At 42.7% G+C, this 19,101-nt stretch overlaps 1 protein-coding gene across 9 annotated transcripts in view; it reads right to left on the bottom strand.

The window, feature by feature from the left end:
- Heatr5a (HEAT repeat containing 5A) overlaps positions 1-19,101 on the bottom strand; it is a 115,484-nt gene that overhangs the window by 75,693 nt on the left and 20,690 nt on the right. For 8 of the 9 annotated variants that reach the window (XM_076550681.1, XM_076550680.1, XM_076550685.1 and 5 more), the window contains 7 exons: positions 17,811-17,960; positions 17,013-17,187; positions 10,925-11,082; positions 9,361-9,616; positions 8,215-8,370; positions 4,612-4,862; positions 2,284-2,395 (listed from right to left, as the gene is read on the bottom strand). In XM_076550681.1, coding sequence (XP_076406796.1) covers positions 2,284-2,395; positions 4,612-4,862; positions 8,215-8,370; positions 9,361-9,616; positions 10,925-11,082; positions 17,013-17,187; positions 17,811-17,960 — 1,258 coding nt within the window. The remainder of the gene's footprint in view (positions 1-2,283; positions 2,396-4,611; positions 4,863-8,214; positions 8,371-9,360; positions 9,617-10,924; positions 11,083-17,012; positions 17,188-17,810; positions 17,961-19,101) is intronic. The other variant, XM_076550687.1, reaches the window with a different exon arrangement.

The following is a 19,101-nucleotide window of genomic DNA, read 5'->3' as shown; positions in this document are numbered from 1 at the left end:
TGCTCGCTACACAACAGCACAAGAACTGTCTTTGTTCCATCCTCAAAACCCAAGTGAAGGAGGCAGGAAGGACCAACTCCAAAGACTTGTTCTCTGACCTCCACACATGCACACTCCTCACAGCAATAAAGCAAAACAATTTAAGGCAATATACAATGATAATATTATCATTTAGCCAAAACAAACACCCTAGAAAGCATAAAAACTAAAAACTCCCAGCTTTTCTTCCCAAACCGTATTCTTTAAAATGACATTGTGGGTAGGCACTCCCTTCATTGTGTGAATGACACTGTGGATAGGTGCTCCCTCCACTGTGTGAATGACACTGTGGATAGGTGCTCCCATCTCTGTGTGAATGACATTGTGGGTAGGTGCTCCCGTCTCTGTGAATGACATTGTGGGTAGGTGCTCCCGTCTCTGTGAATGACATTGTGGGTAGGTGCTCCCTCCACTGTGTGAATGACATTGTGGGTAGGTACTCCCTCCACTGTGTGAATGACATTGTGGGTAGGTGCTCCTCCACTGTATGAATGACATTGTGGGTAGGTGCTCCCGTCTCTGTGTGAATGACATTGTGGGTAGGTGCTCCCGTCTCTGTGTGAATGACATTGTGGGTAGGTGCTCCCGTCTCTGTGAATGACATTGTGGGTAGGTGCTCCCGTCTCTGTGAATGACATTGTGGGTAGGTGCTCCCTCCACTGTGTGAATGACATTGTGGGTAGGTGCTCCCTCCACTGTGTGAATGACATTGTGGGTAGGTACTCCCTCCACTGTGTGAATGACATTGTGGGTAGGTGCTCCTCCACTGTGTGAATGACATTGTGGGTAGGTGCTCCCTCCACTGCCTGACTTTTTCTGCACTGTGAACATTGAGAAGAGCTGCAGTGGGCTTTGGGGGAGACTTCCATAGGTTAATTCTGGCTCTGCCCATTAGATATGTAAACTTGGATGAATAGCTTAGCTTTTTTTGTCCTTAGTTTCCTCATTTTTGGTAAGAGAAACAACAGTATTTTCCTCCTAGGACAGTTTTCGAGACTTATACATTCATGTAAATAGTAGTACTGGCTCATTTATGTAACATTCAGTGCAATTATGATGATGATGATTTGGCATTTGCTTTCTGTTTTAGGTTTTTTGAGACAGGATCTTTCTATGTAACCCAGGCCATCCTGGAACTTGCTACATAGATCAGGCTGGCCTCAAACTCAGAGATTTGCCTGTCTCTGCCTCCTGAGTGCTGGGATTAAAGATAAACACAGCATCACAACCAAAGTAAAATAATTAAAAATAAAAGAATCAAGATTTGATTTAAAAAAAAAAAACAAAAGTATCGACTGTAAGCTTTGGGAAGGAGATGTAGAATGCCTAGGACATTTTATAATGCCAACAACCAAAGAATGCCATGTTATATCAAGAGGACGTATATCCAGGTGGCGGTGTGCACGCCTTTAATCCCAGCACTAGTGAGGCAGACATAGGTGGTCTCTGAGGTTGAGGCCAGCCTGGTCAACAGAGTGAGTTTTGGGTCTACAGAATAAGTTTCAGAAGACAGCCAAGGGTAGTAACATTTCAAGTCTCATAGTTATTGGATGTAAGTAGCCACGCCCATTACTGACATTTAGAAACAGAACTTAAGTAAGTCCCACTCCTTTAATACTGCACAGAACCTCACTGGGTGTTAGGCACCTAAAAACAATCACAGAGCTGCATTTGCAAGGCCATGAAAGGTTTTCTTGCCTACCCTTCTAACTGCAGAAACTTATAAAAAAGGACATGAATGATTTTGAGACATGTCAGAATCACTTTATGTTGGAAAAAATTAGTCCAATGTGTTTATCCCACTTAAGGCTTAGAAGGCGGGTTCAGAAGAGAAACCGGCTGACACCTGCAAATACTTCAGGGAGTGAAGTAGAAAATGTGTGCCCGGTTTCTTGTGTTTGAGACAAGATCACCCTATGCTGACCCAGCTCTTGTTGAACTTCTAGGCTGAAGTGACCGGTTTGTATCACGGTACCTTTTAGTGGGGCTCTTTCAGACAGGATCTTACTATGAAATCCTGGCTAGCCTGGGACTATGAAGCCCTGGCTGTCTGAACTCACAGAGAAAGGCCTGTCTGTCTCCTGAGTGCTGGGATTAAAGGCGTGCACCACCACCGCCCAGCCCGGGCATCTTCTTAAAGCCAGCACAAGATAAACGTTTGTGTGGTTATTTAAATTCTGATATACAGTAAAGGCAAGTGTTAGATCCAGAAAACAGAATCATTTCATTATTATGGGATGTTACCTAACGTCATGAGAGCAGCAATCAACAACCATCCCGCCTGTGTGCGCTGCAGGGACAGGCGGCTGTTCTGAGCAGCAGAACACAGCAAATCCTCTGCTAATGCCATGACAACCTGTGGAGAGAACACCGGAACAGGGGGCAGGTCACCAGTCAGTAGGCAAGCGAAGAAACGAATCACAACCTCTGGAGAATCGGCTCTCATGTACAGTGGAGTATAAAGTACACGATAGGACAGCACCCAGGAGACTAAGGCAGTTTTCAAGGTCAAATACTAGAAGGTGAAACTGTACACAGACAAGCACAGTGCTTGGCGGCCCACAGGGACAGGACTGCAGGCCATTCAGAGTGCAGCTGTCTACACTTCCCACTCACTTTGCTTTAAGCAGTTAACCTCTTCGGCCAGTACTCATCAGAAAGATTCATCTTAGACGTTTCCCTTTATAAGATTCTATACACTTGATACCTTAGAGGCTCATATAATGGCCCCCCAAAGCTGTGGAGCGAGAGTCCATAAACTGTTACATTTTAAAGGTCTCTAAAATGGATGGTGTGAACAGCAGAGAAATAAGCAGGTACTCAAATGCGTGCATCCTGTATGTTTAAAGAGCCCCGAGTCTGAGGAAGAATCTGCTACCACTTGGCCCTGGACAGATGGCAAGCTCAGGAGAGAGAGGCATCTACAGTTCCTCAAGGACAGTCCCACAGGCTACGCACAGCCTTCACAGCGGACAAACGACACCCAGAAACAGGGAGGCCAGAACAACCATTTCGGTCAAACCAGGACAAGCGGCATTTTCTCAGCAGGAATTTCACATGAGGTCAGAATTAATGAGATCTGAGGACAAACTTACTAATGCCCACAACGATGATAACATGTTAACTCTGACTGTAACTAAACAGAGGGGCTGGAGAGATGGAGCGGCAGCTAAGAGCACCTATTGCTCTGGCAGAACACCCAAGTTCAGTTCCCAGGCTCACACGGTGGTTCACGATCATCTACAACTCCGTTTCATGGGATCCACCACTGTCCTCTCTCTGTTCTCGGCGGGCACCAGGCACGAATGCGGTGCACAGACACACACAGGCAGAACACTCACACACACAGGATGAAAGGCACTTCTCCACGTTGTCACCTACTTTACTAATGACACTGATAATGCTAAAGATACGTTTGGAATTTCTGAAATTTTTATAGAGGACATATTATAAAAATCAGTAATAAAGTTATATATATAAAACTCCTTAATAGAACCCTGATTCCTTTTTTGTTTGTTTGTTTTTGTTTTTGTTTTTCTCCCCTAAACAGGGTCTCTTTGTGTAGCTTTGGCTGTCCTGGAACTCACTCTGTAGACCAGGTTGGCCTTGAACTCACAGAGATCCACCTACCTCTGCCTCCCGAGTGCTGGGATTAGAGGCATGCGCCACCACGGCCCAGAGAACTCTGATTTCTTTTTCAGGGAGAGGGGAAAGACACTTACAGTCTCAGTTTCATCATTAAGATATTCCCTATTACTGGTTTATTACTGCTTTTAGTAGAAAGAATGAGGCTGTAAGTATTTATTTTGAAGAAATGAAATTATGAGTTCATAGTGATAATTTCAATTTAACATGTGGGCTTTTATTTAACTTTCTTGATTCTGTAACTATAGCTCTCTTTTTTTCTTATATGGAAAATCTCAGCTCCTAAAAATATTAATTATTTATCTACTTTATACAACCATATGTAAACTAATTCAGAAGTAAAAACACCAATATTGACAATAACTGTAAGTTTATTGAATGGCATTCAGGTTTTCTTTCATAAATCTATTTGTCCTTTGTCTTTTTTTTTTTGGAGGCAGAGTTCCACTACACAGTCCAGGCTACTCGCCAACTCCTGATCCTTACAGGTGAGCACAGCCAGGATTGTAGTGGTATTTAAAGAGCAAGAGACATACACACTATTGAGAAACCAGAGCGTTCAGTGGGATTTTAAACAGATTACATGGCGAGGCTAAATACACTGCAAATTCTGTTGTTACACAGAGATCCTTCTAATAAAAGCATGGGAAGTGTCCCTTTCCTCACCCCAGTGGGGTCAAAGCCAGGACCTGTGCACACTGTACTCATCTGTGAGGTGTGCATTCTCGGTCAGGAAGTGCTCCTTGAGAAAAGGGAGGACAACCATCACTTTCCAGAGAGACTGTGTTGCTAGTGTTCAACATGAGGACTAATCAGGCAACTGCTTAAGACAGCCGTCCCGCATGACCTTAACTGGGGGACACACCAACAGCAACCCACTTTCAGGGAAATCTGAACACATGCCTCCAGAGAGAATGAAATCATTACCTTGCCCTTTCCATGAGGAATTCCTAAAGGACAGTGCGTCACTGCACCTAGCAGAGCCGCCACAGCAAAACTAAAGCCAGTCACTGCTTCCGGTGAAGACTTCAGTACCGCGATCCGTTCTAGGCACCGGTCTAAGAGAGGTGTCAGCTGGGAAGGCAAGGCCACGGTGATGCAGCGCAAGCACCACGCTGCTGCCAGTCGGACAGAAAGGCTAGGGTGCAGGGCCACCGCAACGACACTGTCCAGGAGGCCTGCAAGGGAGCACAGCAATCGCTTATGAACAGACAGAACTCAAGCCGCACGACAGTCAATACAATGACAGCCACCTCTACACAAAATATACCACTTCTGCGAAAAGCCAAATGACAATGAAGAAGGTGAGACATAGTTAAACATTTTTTTTGTTTGTTTGTTTGTTTTTCTTTTCTTTCTTTTTTTTTTTTTTGAGGCCAGCCTGGTTGACAGAGTGGGTTCTGGGACAGCTGGGGCAAAGAAATCCTGTCTTGAAAAACAAAACAATGAAACAAAACCTGAAAAATTATTCTAACACAAGTGAGAAAAAAGTGTTTGTCTTCTGTGGTTGGCTGATTCACCGAACGTAAGGTGAAATCACTGACATCCATGTGCTTGCAAATGACAGGATTCAATTCCCTTTTTATTACTAAATAGTATTCCATTTCAAAAACTAAACCAAGCTTGGCAGATTGAGTTTGACTCCCAGAACCCACAAATGGAAAGAGAGAACAGACTTTGGCCATCCTAACTTCCACTCACGTGCCTACATATGTGTACAATAAATAAATATTTTTAAATGGCATATAAACTAGGCAGGACAGGCCTGCAATCCTGGCATTGGGGAGTCTGAGGCAGGAGGATAGCAAGTTTGAAGCCAGTCTGAGAAATATAGCAACTTCATGGGCAGCCTGAGCTACAAAGACCCAGTATTTTTTTTAAATGTTTGTTTGTTTTTTGAGACAGGGGTTCTTTGTGTAACAGCCCTGGCTGTCCTGGAACCCACTTAACAGATCAGATTGGCCTTGAACTCTGCCTGTTTCTGCCTCCTGAGTGCTGGGATCAAAGGCATGCACCACCACTGGCTCGTTTTTTATTGTTTAATGTAGAGGTCACTACTAGCAATAGCTCATTAAAATGGGCTTATGCTAAATCAATACACAAAAGAAAACTTTTATTTCTTGGTGTTTTTCATATTTTACCTTGAGATCATTAATTCAGTATTGTATCAGGAACTAAAATTACCAATACATAACAAAACCACCTTTAAACCCTTTTAAAGAAAGATGACTTTTATTACTTCTAATCATGCGTATGTTCATGTGAGCGTAGGTACCTGCAGAGGACAGAGGCAATGGATCCCCCGAGCTGGAGTTACAGGCAGTTGTAAGCTGCTTGACATGGGTGCTGGGTTGGAACTCAGGGTTACGTTCTGAAGTTTCTTTCTCCTCTAAAAACACCTCTCTAGCACATTACAGACACAGTAAAATACTTCTTATCTACTGATGGCTCTTCTCTGAGAGCAAATTCTTTTTTAATTTATTTTATTTTTTAATTTTATTTGATGTATATGGGTGTTTTGCATGAATATATGTCTGTGCACAAACATGCTCAGGACCCACAGAGGCCAGAAGAAGATACTCTAGAACTGGAGTCACACATGGGTGGGAGCCACCATATGGGTGCTGGGAACTGAACCCAGGTCCTCTGGAAGAGCAGTCAGTGCTCTTAACTGCTGAGCCACCTCTCCAGCCCCGAGAGCAAATTCTAAAATCAAGATTTCACCAGGACCTCAGTGGTCTAACCCACTAACTCACTAACACTATAGAGTATAGTGAACAGCAGAAAAGTTTCTCTTTATTATGATTCAAGGCAGACCTTCTTTGAAACATGGAAGTTCCTGCCAACTGCTATAGAAATTTAAAGAGCCTACAAACACAAATATGATGTAAACACAAAGGTACGCAGTTAGAAGGAACCATGACAAAGAACAAAGCCACAGAAGGGACTATAAATAAGACACCAGCCACTAAAGACCACGTTTCATTGACACGAAACGTCTTAAGTACGCAAACGGACAGAACTGGGAAGAACATGAGTAGTTATCGGCTGGGAAAGGCAGGTAGGCATGGCCACTGACAGATATACTCTTTCCTGGTGATTAAAACATTCTGCAGTTAAGCAGGGTGGGGAACTTCCTGCTATCTGAGGATGCCACACTGTTGACAAATTATTCTAAAAGGTGGAAAATTGTCTTCAGAATGAAATAAAGGCTACTTATTAAATAAGATCTCTGAGGCAATGACTGTAGGTACATTACAGGCAGTGAGGTTTCCACTGTAGGGGAGAGGTCCAGGCTTACTTCTAAGTTTTTCCATTACAATAAACGTCTTCAGAAAGAGGAATGAGTCAGAAAAAACTTTCTCAGCTTTTTGTAAAGACAGGATCTCACTAGGTAGCGTTTGCTTTCTGAGTGCTGAGATTAAAGGTGTGCACTTCAGAGAAAAACAATGAAAGCATGAAATTTGCAGGCAAATGGATGGAACTAGAAAAAATCATCCTGAGTGAGGTAACCCAAACCCAGAAAGACAGTCATGGTATGTACTCACTCATAAGTGGATTCTAGATATAAAATAAAGAACAATCAGACCACAACCCACAGAACCATGGAGGCTATATATATATATAGCATGGAGGTCCCTAGGACGACTGTGGCTTATAATAAATTTCGGTTTTACTCAATTATTGAAAAAAAATAGCCAAATGAATGGAAACACATGAACTATGAACCAAAGGCTGAGGGGTCCCCAGCTGGATCAGGCCCTCTGAATAGGTGAGACAGTTGATTGACTTGATCAGTTTGGGAGGCAACTAGGCAGTGGGACCAAGTCCTGTACTCATTGCATGAGTTGGCTGTTTGAAACCTGGAGCTTATGCAGGGACACTTGGCTCAGTCTGGGAGGAAGGGACTGGACCTGCCTGGACTGAGTCTACCAGGTTGATTGCAGTCCTTGGGGGAGGATTTGCCCTGGAGGAGGTGGGAATGGGGGGTAGGCTGGGGGTAAGGGGAAGGGGTGGGAGGGGGGAGAATAGGGGAACCCGTGGCTGATATGTAGAACTGAATGGTTTTGTAAAATAAAATAAAATTTTTAAAAAAAAGGGGGAAAAAAAAAAGGTGTGCACCTTATCACACCTCGCCAGAGAACAATCTTTAATTATAAAAGGGAAGAAAGGCAAACAAACCACCAAATCCCAAAACCCAGAAAACCATTCAGACATCCATCTATCCACCCATCCACCCATCCATCTTTTTAAGATTTATTTTGTGTGTGTGTTATGTGAGTGTACATGCAGGTGCCTGTGGAGGCCGGAAGAGGGCATCAGATCTCAGAGCTAGAGTTAACTGGCGGTTGTAAGCCACCAGATATGGTTGCTTGTATGGTTGCTCTAGCTTACTTATATGAAGGAGATTTCCTCCTCAAGTACAAGTGAAATACAGTATTGAGATGGTAGCTTACTTATATGAAGGAGATTTCCTCCTCAAGTACAAGTGAAATACAGTATTGAGATGGTCACAAACAACAGGTCTACCTGTACTGGAATCCTGCAGCAAAGGTGCAGCTGTAGTGCCAAGACCGTGTATGAGATTTCCAAGTTCTTGTAATGCACAAACCAGCGTGTGTTGGCTGGCTGCTACATCCGTGGAACTGAGACGGGTTTCCAAATTACCATCACTCAATACAGCATCTGGAGAAACACAGGAATTACTGATGCACCACTTTTATAAACATGTATCATAGGAAGTCAGTGTTAGGAGCAGAAAAATGTAAGGGCCAAGGTGAATACAGTACATCCACTTGATCAATAGGAAACCCTTGGGTGGTAAGTGGAATGTTTCAATTCAAAATTGCACAGAGAATGAACTGACCTTGAACTAAGATATATCTTGAAAAATATTTTAGATCATTAATTTTATTATCATATGCATATGAGCATTTTGCCTGTATGCATGTATGTGCAACACACATGTGCTTGGTGCCTGAGGTCAGATGAAGGTGTGAGATCCCTTGGGACTGGAGTAACAGACAGTTATGAGTCAACACGTGGGTGCTGGGAATTGAATCAAGGTCCTCTGTCGGAACAACAAGTACTCTTAACCACTGAGCCAACTCTCTAGCCCCTGAACTAAGATTCAATTCAAGCAACATGGTCAGATCCCTTGTTACTCTGTCAGCTATGGACAATGAGAAAGAAAACTCTGGATTAACATTTCTCCATCTTTGAGCTAAGACCAAGTGAAAGAATACTCAGAGTGGTCAGAGTGAACAATATATAACCTGAAATCTCCTGTTTAAAAACAGCAATCTTAAACTTGTATAGGAACCATAACATGAATTCTGAGGAACTGTCATGACCAGCTTTAAGATTTTTGTTATGGGTCTGGAGAGGTGATTGGTTCAGTGGTTAAAAGCATTAGCTGCTCTTCCAGAGGACTTGGTTCCCAGCACCCAAGTTGGGTGGTTCACAACAATCAGGGGATCTGATGCCCTCTTCTGGCCTCTTTGGGCACTCAACATGCATGTGTGTATACAGCACACATGAACATGGCCAGACATACACATGAATAAATAATAAACTTAAAAAGGTATTTTTGTTCATATAGTAATACAGCAGGATGGCTTTTTCAAAGGGGTGGTTCTGACACTGGTAAGCCAGACTCTTTCAGTAGATCCATACCCATAACTTTCTTCAGCTTCCAGATGGTCTGGCAAATATCCTTTGCAGCAGCAATCTGAGCCTTTTCTCCAAGAAGGCCTCCTATGGTGGCTCGAAGGATAAATGAAACACACCGGCGACAGCAGACAGCATCAATCTGGGTTTGAGTGGCTTTAGAATTCAACTGTGATACAAGGCTTAGGACATGAGAAAGAAAGACAGCAAAGTTCTTCTCTAGCCAAGCTCCTCCTAATGTTGAAACAAATACCACGTAAGCCTAGAAAGAAAGCAATTTCATCTTCAAAATTCAATCATTTCAGCTGCAAATCAATTTTTTTTTGTTGTTCACAAAAACATGCAGAATTTCCCCTACACACTGTATCCCTTTCTGACTTAGTCTTGGTACACGTTAGTGCAGCGTTAGTTCTTGTTTGTTTGTGGCAAGACTGAAGCTACAGCCTGTCGATGCAGACTCCACCCATGCTGCACCTCTGTTCTACTTTGGTCAGGCTCTGCTGAATGTTCAGCAGAGAGATACTGCCAGATATGTTGTAAAATGTGTCCCTGGCTCCTGGGAACAAAGGCTTGAAGCCACTGAACCTTCTGAACAAGCAAGCCAAATTCAGATACATGAGCACAAAGTCTATTAGCTACCCTCCAATACCGTAACCCCAAAGACTGTTCTAGACACTAAGGAGTTTGCAGTCATCTTGCCGTTCTTTATCCCCACGAATGCTAACGGTTTCTTACTGCAGATGCAAAGACAGCAGTCTTCTCAAGCAATATGGAGAAGGAAACAGTATACAGTCACACTGGGGAGCTCTCCCATACACATTCACGAACTAGTCATACAGCACAATCCATCAGGAAGCAGGTGGGTTTTTTGTTTATTTTAAATTGTTCATTTAAAATCTTCAGCATGCACTGACTTCCTTTTTGGCTGGACTTAGTAAATGTTAGGGTCTGCCCCGGATCTTGTACATGGGAGGCGTGCTCTGCTGGGTGAGCTTCACCTCCAGTCCAGCACCAACGTCCCTAAAGCACTGCCTGAGCTGAATCCTAACACTTAGGAAAAAGATGGCTTAGGAGGAGCATGCAGTGGCCTTGCATTGTTTGACTCTAAGAAACTTTTCCAAGAGTTTTGCTTTAAAATTTGTGTTTAGGACGGAAAATTACACAGTAAAAACATAGACTGCATGCCATAATCTTTTGTAGAAGTTAAAATCTTTTAAGATGTTATATAACACATTAAATAATAAGTACTAATATTTAAGTTGTACTGCATGAGTGTACATAAACACAGTGGAAGACATGTTAAGCCATAGACATACGACAGTACCAGGAAAGGAAAAACTGATTATGATTTAAAGGAAATCAGCAAAACCCCTTACTAAAAATTAAAACCACATTTGGGTTACAAGAGTCTCTTAACGTGTAACCTTGTTTTCAAAAAATACTTTAGCTTCACCATATCTATCTGTAAACAGGAGCATAACTAGCAACCTTGCACTGTGGAGTCAGACACTAAAACTTTCACTACAGGCCAGTGGGATTTGCCCGTAGGTCACCGATTTGTGATTCCGACCTGAGTAACTCCAACCCGAACGTCCCTGCTGACTGAACTGCTTCCTTTCAGCATATCTCCACTGGCTCGAAGGAATCCTGAACTCCCACGCAGAAAGCCTGTTCCCAGCAATTCCAGAACTTCCTCCAGAGAGACTCTGCGAGCACTTTGCCTCGAGGCTGCCACGACAAAGAACAAAACAGCAATTCATAGTTTGCAGACCACACTTTAGTGCTGGAGACCCATCCGGGGACCGGGCATGCTAAGCGCATGCTCTGCTGCTGAGCTACACCTCCAGCCACATTTATACATGGTCTCTATTTGCCAAAAGCAAGCATACTGACAGAAATAGCAAAAATCCAAATGCAGTGGAAAACCACAGGAGATTCTATTATTAGACAAAAGAAGTCACGTGACGATTTAATGGTCCATCAGAATGAGCCCCAGAAGGGCTGGAGATGTACCGTGCAGTAGTACAATGCTTGCCTAGAACACACAGAGCTGTAGGTTCAATCCTTAGCCCCCAGGAAAAAGGAGTCGGAAATGCCCTTGCACAGACATCTTCAAGTCCACTCCACTTCATGACCCTGTTCCCCTGCTTTCTTTCCTCAAAGAAACGAAAAGGCAAACACACTCTCAAAATAAGAGAAAACATAAACAAAACAAAATGCGCCATCACAAACAGAAACGCAACAACACTTTGAAGATCTGAAACACTAAAGAGGGCTGGAGAGACGGCACACAATGCTGTAGCAGGGAACCCGAGTGGTTCCCAGCATGCACTTCAGGTGGCTGGAACTTCAGCTCCAAGAGATCCAAAGTCTCTGCAGGAACTGCACTCATAGGCACAAACTCCCATACATATACAACACACAGTTAAAAAGAAATTTAAAATCTTAAAAAAACAGAAATACTGAAGAAATTAAAACACGAAGTTTTCCAAATGTTCTATAACTTTTAATGAAATTTACATAAAGTAACCATCATGTTTTCCTGTTAAAATTTCTCAACTGGCAAGTATAACTTTTATTATTCTGTCAGTCTCTTAAATAAAATCTTAGTATCATTACAACTACTAAGATTGGCTCTTAGGCTTTAACTGTTAAAAGGCCAGTTAGGGCAGGAGATTAAGACTGTCTTTTGTCTAATATTTCTGAATTTCTCATTATGAACATCTTGAAAATAAAACCTTAAAAAAAGACCCACGTTTCTCTTACCATCTGAAAACCAGTGGCAAAAAGCTCAGATCCCATAAACTCAAGTCATACAGTAGCAGAGAAATTAACTTTCATTAAAATCTACTCTAGAGTCTAAAGAAGAGGAAACTACCCAAAAAACAAGAATCTGCTGGATCCTGGAGAAACATTAGTGAACAGTGCAAACCTCTTCCCTGTGTCCACATCCCAGGAAGGTGAACAGTGAACATCGGGGCACAATCGGCAGTGCACTGGACAGAGACTGGCACAGAGCAGGGGGGCACTGGGTGATGCAGGGGGTTTCAGAGAGACTCACGGGGAGGGCGATGGGAACACGGTCCGAGTGCAGGGACCAGGCATGTGTGCGTCTGGAAACAGTGTCTGGGCCTTTTCTTTCAAAAAGGCTTCAAAGAGCAATGCTGAGTGCCCCTGAGTTGGAGTAGAGTGGTGTGGATGCAGCCATTACGGTCAGCTGATAGACAGGCCAGGGGAGAAGACGGAGAGAGCATGGCGTGGAGAGAGAGAGAATACAACGACCTTGTAGGTCATCACAGTAAAGGAGAGAGCCAAAGGGACCGCCAGGAGAAGGGGAGGTAAAATCTGTTCTTCTGGTTCTCTGGCGACAACAGAGTACAGAGGGGCACAGTTGGAGATGGGGCCACTAAAGTGACTGTAAAGTCAAGCTAAGGGACCAAGGGGAATCAGGGAAGGGGAGTGTGAGTCTCAGAAGATTACATCTGGGGTGTTCTGATTTTTAAAAATCTCTCAAATTACAAAAATCAAAAAGAAAGAAAGAAAGGAAAGCTGCAGGAGGGTACAGTCAACTCCCAAACACTTTGTACCTGGGCTCCTCATAGTTCATTCTCTCTCATTTTGAAGACTAGATTTTGGCCAGTTGTTTCATAGACTGGCTCTGATTTCAATGAGTCTGGCATTTTCTCAGAGTTCTGGCAGAGAACCACCTAATTGATACAGTTCCTCTCTCTCAGTAGTTCAGCTTTGAACATCCGAGTAAGGCCAGCCTTCTCTACCTATCTGCCATGAGATTACTTGAAAGCACTAGACAACTTCCACCCACAATCCACCGGGAACTCCTGTGTAGACTGTTACTGCAACTGCACCCAGGTCCTTTCCATCCTCCTCCTTCTGTATCGGCCGGCCGCCATGCCACCATGCCGCCATGTGAAAGCAGCTCTTCCCTTCGCCCAATCTCCCTAGACTCAGCATGGACACACAGATGCCTTTACTCAACAGGTTATAAAGGTTTCTGTCATTTTGATAATAACCTGCCCTGCATCTGACCAGGAGGCATCTCTCTGCAATACAGAGGCTCCCTGGTTTTGGCACAAGATGCTCAAGGCTCATCTTGAACTTTCTATTCTCCACCCCAGAACTGAGCATGCTCCAGACCCTCAACTGGATATACTTATAGCTCAGCTGGACAGATGCTAAGTGCCAGAGGAGTCACAGGAAACCCATGAATAAGTACCCAGAAGGAAGGCTCCACTCTGGGGATGTAGTGCTTGGCTAGCATACACAAAGGCTTGGGTTTTATCCCTGGTGTGTATAAACTGAATATGGTGGGGCAAACCCACAAATCCCAAGGGAAAAAAATAAAACTAGAAGCACTGTAATGATACAGCCATCCCGTTTGTGAATATTTACTTAAGAGAACTGAAACCGGGTTTCCAAAGTATAATGGCTAATCTTGGTTGTCAACTGGTCTACAACTGGAATGAACTAAAACCCAAGCAGCTGGGCACACTTGTGATGTGGAATATTTCTTTACACTGTGTGAATATATGTCATTATGATTGGTTTAATAAACAAGCTGATTGGCCACTAGCTGAACAGAGTAAGGTTAGGAGGCAAAGCCAAACTCAGAATGCTGGGGGGAAGAATGGGGGAGTCCAGAATCATCAGATGAAGCAAGATGGGCATGCTGTACTGAGAAAAGGTATCAAGCCATGTGGCAAAGTGTAGATAAGAAATATGGGTTAATTTAAATGAAAGAGTCAGCTAATAACAAGCCTGAGCTATTGGCCGAGCATTTGTAATTAATATAAGCCTCAATGTGTTTATTTGGGAGCAGCTGGAGGGATAGGAAAACTTTGGCTACACTGTTAGAATTTTTCTTGTTGGGATTTTTTTTTTTTTTTTTTTTTTTTTTTAAAGATTTATTTATTTATTATGTATACAGAAGAGGGCGCCAGATCTCATTACAGATGGTTGTGAGCCACCATGTGGGTGCTGGGAATTGAACTCAGAACCTCTGGAAGAGCAGTCGGTGCTCTTAACCACTGAGCCATCTCTCCAGCCCCTCTTGTTGGGATTTTTTGAGGTGGAACACCCACCCTAAATCTAGGCCAGATCTTTGGTGAAAGCCGACATAAAAAAAAAAAAAAAAAAAAAAAAAAAAAAAAACACTGAAAAAGGAAACTGTTGCTTTCTGTCTGTCTGTCCTCATTCTTACTGGCAAGATCATCTGTTCTGTTGCTGAGCCATTTCCCTCACTGCTGTTAGAACCTTCAGGACTCCAGCGTGGACTAAAATCTGGCAGCTCTCTAGGACCTTCCATGGGACTCTAATGCCAGATTAGGACTACTGAGACAGCCAGTCTTGTGGACCAAACAGCTACCAGGGCCTTGGCATTTCTGTCAGGAGACAGCCATTATTGAACTACTTGGACCACAGCCTGTAAGCCATTCTAATATATATGTTTATTCTATCACGTCTATTCCTTTAGAGACCTGACTGATATACAGAGAGGTTAGTACTCTCGTATTTACTGCAATACTATTCTCAATAGCTAGGATACATGTGGGAACAATCTAAATGACCATCAACAGGTAAATCAGACATAGCATATGCACACAACAGAATAATACTGACTCTTTAAAAAAAAGGAATTATGGAATGAATGTAAGAGAAAACATGGATAGATTTCAAGAACATCGTATAAGAAGTGAGCTAAGCTGTGGAAGCTACTCAGTTGGTAAAGTGCTTTCTTCAAGGGCACACAGCCCTGGGTTTGATCCCCAGCACTGCATGGAACTGGAATGCTGGCCACGCCTGTGATTCCAACACTCGGAGGTGATGGAAGAGAATCAGGTGTTCAAGATGATCCTCGACTGCATTACAAGTTCAAGGCTGGCCTGGGATACTCTCAATGAAACAAAATAAAAAACATAACACTACTATGACTTGTAGATCACCTTGTAGCTACACAACAAGGTAGAATTTAAAGATGCAAAATGAGTCTCCAACAAGAGTAGGACCAAGTTTCACTGAGAATACAGCGGATTCTTCCTTATTTCATTGCTTCTACAGGAGACACAGGTTAAATACTGTGCACTTTTATCATGAAATTCTACATTGTGCTTTTCAGTCCATCAGTATAATACTGCAAAGACAATCTGTGGAGGTATGTAATGACATTTTTAAGAGAGTTTGAATAAACATAGGTTATAATCTCAATTTCTTTGGTGACTAAGTTTTTTTTACCTTTTAAATGCAATTCTTTTTTTCCTGGTTTGGGGTGTGTGTGTGTGTGTGTGTGTGTGTGTGTGTGTGTGTGTGTGTGTTCTTCCCAGTTCAGCCCGCTTGACCCCCTCCAAATAAGAGCAACTGAGTGAATCACAAGACTATGAAGTTTCCTGTCATGACTTTTAGGGCTGTGGGTCTCCCGTGGAGAAGGAGAAGGTTGGACCAAAGGTCTGCTACTGTTCCTCCGGGATCCTAACACGCTGTCACTTCTGAGCTCTCTCACCCTAGTTGAGGAGCAATGTTCTAGAGGAACAGGAGACTCTTCCTCTAGATAGCAATGCATCACTTCTACAGTAATGGTTTTCAAATAATGTACACACAAGTTACATGAAACGACTGAAGTAAGAATTTAGGTGGGCTTTAGGATTCTGCACATCTTAAAACAGCTCAGGCTATGCCTTCTGGTCTGAGGGTATCTGAGCCAAGATCAAGAGAAGTTACGTTTTCATTTGTGTGAGCTTTTTATCTTGGAGGATACAAGGACAAAGTTTTCAGTTATCCGTCAGTGCTTTGCATATACTGAATATGGAATCTTTGTTTTTTTTGTTTTTTTTTTTTTTTTTGGTTTTTCAAGACAGGGTTTCTCTGTGTAGCTTTGTGCCTTTCCTGGAACTCACATGGTAGCCCAGGCTGGCCTCGAACTCACAGAGATCCGCCTGCCTCTGCCTCCCGAGTGCTGGGATTAAAGGCGTGCGCCACCACCACCTGGAATCTTTGTTTTTAAAAATGGCACTTCCTCACTTACTGCTTAGAGAATATAAAGAGGGAATGAAACTAACAAAACAAAACTGTCCAAACAGAATAAATTCCATACATCTGTTTGAAATTATCCAATCTATGCCTTTATACCACCCTAGAAAATAACAAACCAAATGTAATAAAATATAGCCTTAAAATAATTTTCAAAATTTGGTTTTATGTCTCATTGAAATAACACAATTACATCAATATTCTTTTTTTGTTTTGTTTTGTTTCTTTTGAGATAGGGTTTCTCTACGTAGTCCTGACTGTCCTGTAACTTGATTCATAGACCAGGCTGGCCTCGAAATCAGAGATCTGCCTGCCTCTGCTTCCTGAGTGCTGGGGTTAAAAGTGTGGTTCCACCACACTCAGCCAAAATTCATTTTTCAAAAAGACAATAACTGAATAAAGCACACTACACTTCAAGAATTGTTTGGATTTTTATCCTAATTTCTTTTACTGAATCATTTGAGAATGACATCTTAGGACCCATAGCAATGTTTATAAATGGCAACTGACTTATATTCTGTTTTTCAAATATTAAGGATGGGTAGCTGTAATGCTACATGTATTTATCAATAGAGGAGAGTTAAAGAAGACACTCTGAAAATAATTAATAACTTTACCTGCTCCTGGATGCTTAGCAATTACAGCTTTAGCCAACACTGTGCCCAGTAGCTTTGAAACTGAAATCCTCACATCATAATTGGAACCTTCAAAGGACTTAAAACATAGTGTGGCCACACTGTCCAGGTCTGTGCTCCACATAAAGATGGCCTCATTCTGGAGTTCAAGAAGACACTATGCAAATGTACACACAAGTTAATGAAAACACAAAATATAAATGTCAGGTGTTATCTGAGTTGTAGAAATACAATGGTCTAACAAAAACACAATTTCACAGTATTTTATATGTATACAGGAACAACCAGGAACTATTAAAACTCATATACGTAAGAACAAAGCAAAGTGAGAGGACAACCCCCTCTACTTCCCAGAGCACATTAAAACAACACCTTTAGAGACAACCTGTTAAATATGACAACTATAGTAATAAATCCAGCAATAACAAGTGACTTCACTGTACTGCCCAGTCAACTGTGTCAAGGATAACTTTTTAAAAATGAAACTAATCTGGAACAATAATAACTCTTAACACACACATCTAGTTCACACATGTACAGAGGGGACACACGGCAAACAGAATGCATCTGGAAGTGTGGAAACTTGCCCTTCCTATCCTGGCAATGCATATGGTACAGCAATGAACCTTGGGAAATTCATCTAACCCTCTGGCCTGTGGTTCCACACATGTCAGCACCAGACCCCATGAGCTAATTTCCAAGGCTACAACTCTAGCAACATGTGGCTGAGCCTAATGCGCTCAGTCTACTGTTTAGGCAAGTGGCAGTTAGGTGATTTACCTTGGCAGCAGCACAGCGGACAGCCATGGACCTGTCTGTTAAGCAGGACCGAGCAGCTTTGTAAACATCCCTGTGGCAAGGTGCAGCAGCAGCACCCAGTCCAGTCAGCATGCTCTGAAGACTCAGCATGATCTCATAGCGGCCTTGAGACTGCCAGAAAGAAAAGAACAATGTAAAGAACAGTGGAAAGTCCACACAGAGGGCAGCATTACACACTGTGCTTACTTCAGATGGAAGAAAATTCAGGTTTCTTTATGTACTGACCAATTTATTCTGACACTAAGAAACACTGACCAGCAGTGATGGCACATGCCTTTAATCCCAGCATTCAGGAGGCAGAGGCAGGCAGATCTCTGTGAGTTCGAGGCCAGCCTGGTCTACAGAGCAAGTTCCAGGACAGCCAGAGTTACAGAGAGAAACCCTGTCTCAAAACACAAACAAAACAAATAAACATTAATCATTTACTTTTCTATTTAAAAAGTACTATCTGTACATATTACATCTCACTATAACAGAATCCCAGCACTCTGTGAGGCTCAAACCTGACCCATAGCTGTACCTCAGTAAAAGCTCTTGTCTAGCAAGCACCAGGCTCTGCATCCAATCTCACCATCAAAAAGAAGAAAAAAGGGCGGGGGGGACTGGAGAGATGGCTCATCGGTTAAGAGCACTGACTGCTCTAGCAGAGGAGCCAGGTTCAATTTTCAGCACCAACATAGCAGTTCACAATCATCTGTAACTCCAGTTCCATGGGATCCAATCCCTCTTCTGGCCTTCAAGGAGCACCAGGCATGCATGTGGTACACATACATACATGTAGGCAAAACACTCATACACATAAAATAAAAATAAAAAACTCAGACACACACACAGACACACAGACACACCCTGCTGAGTCCTTTTCGCGCTTGCTCATACGTATGACTTCAGGGCTGACCACTTGTCCTGGATAACAAATGGGCTCAGCACTGGTTAGTACTAATTCTCTCAAGACACAGAGGTTGTGTGCAGTTCTTTGTCTGGAGGTGGGGCTTGTTGGGAATCTCCGCTTCCATTTGTTTTAATTGTTTAATTTAATTTGTTTTATTCCGCTTCCAATTGGTTTAATTTAAAAACTGGTAGAACTATAGTTGTTGAGAGATTACAGGATCTTGGAAGTTAAATTAAGTCAGTCTTAAAAACAAAAGGTGCTCCAGGGATAATGTGCAGTATCAAGAGGAAAAAGCCGAGACTATACTGTTGGCCTGGCATTAAAAGGCCCTCTAGGTCCTCGTCCCCCACCCCCATGCCT

The sequence above is a fragment of the Peromyscus maniculatus genome, chromosome 14 (genome assembly GCF_049852395.1).
Source record: "Peromyscus maniculatus bairdii isolate BWxNUB_F1_BW_parent chromosome 14, HU_Pman_BW_mat_3.1, whole genome shotgun sequence".
Taxonomy (NCBI): Eukaryota; Metazoa; Chordata; class Mammalia; order Rodentia; family Cricetidae; genus Peromyscus; species Peromyscus maniculatus.
This window is presented reverse-complemented; position numbering and strand designations above follow the sequence as displayed.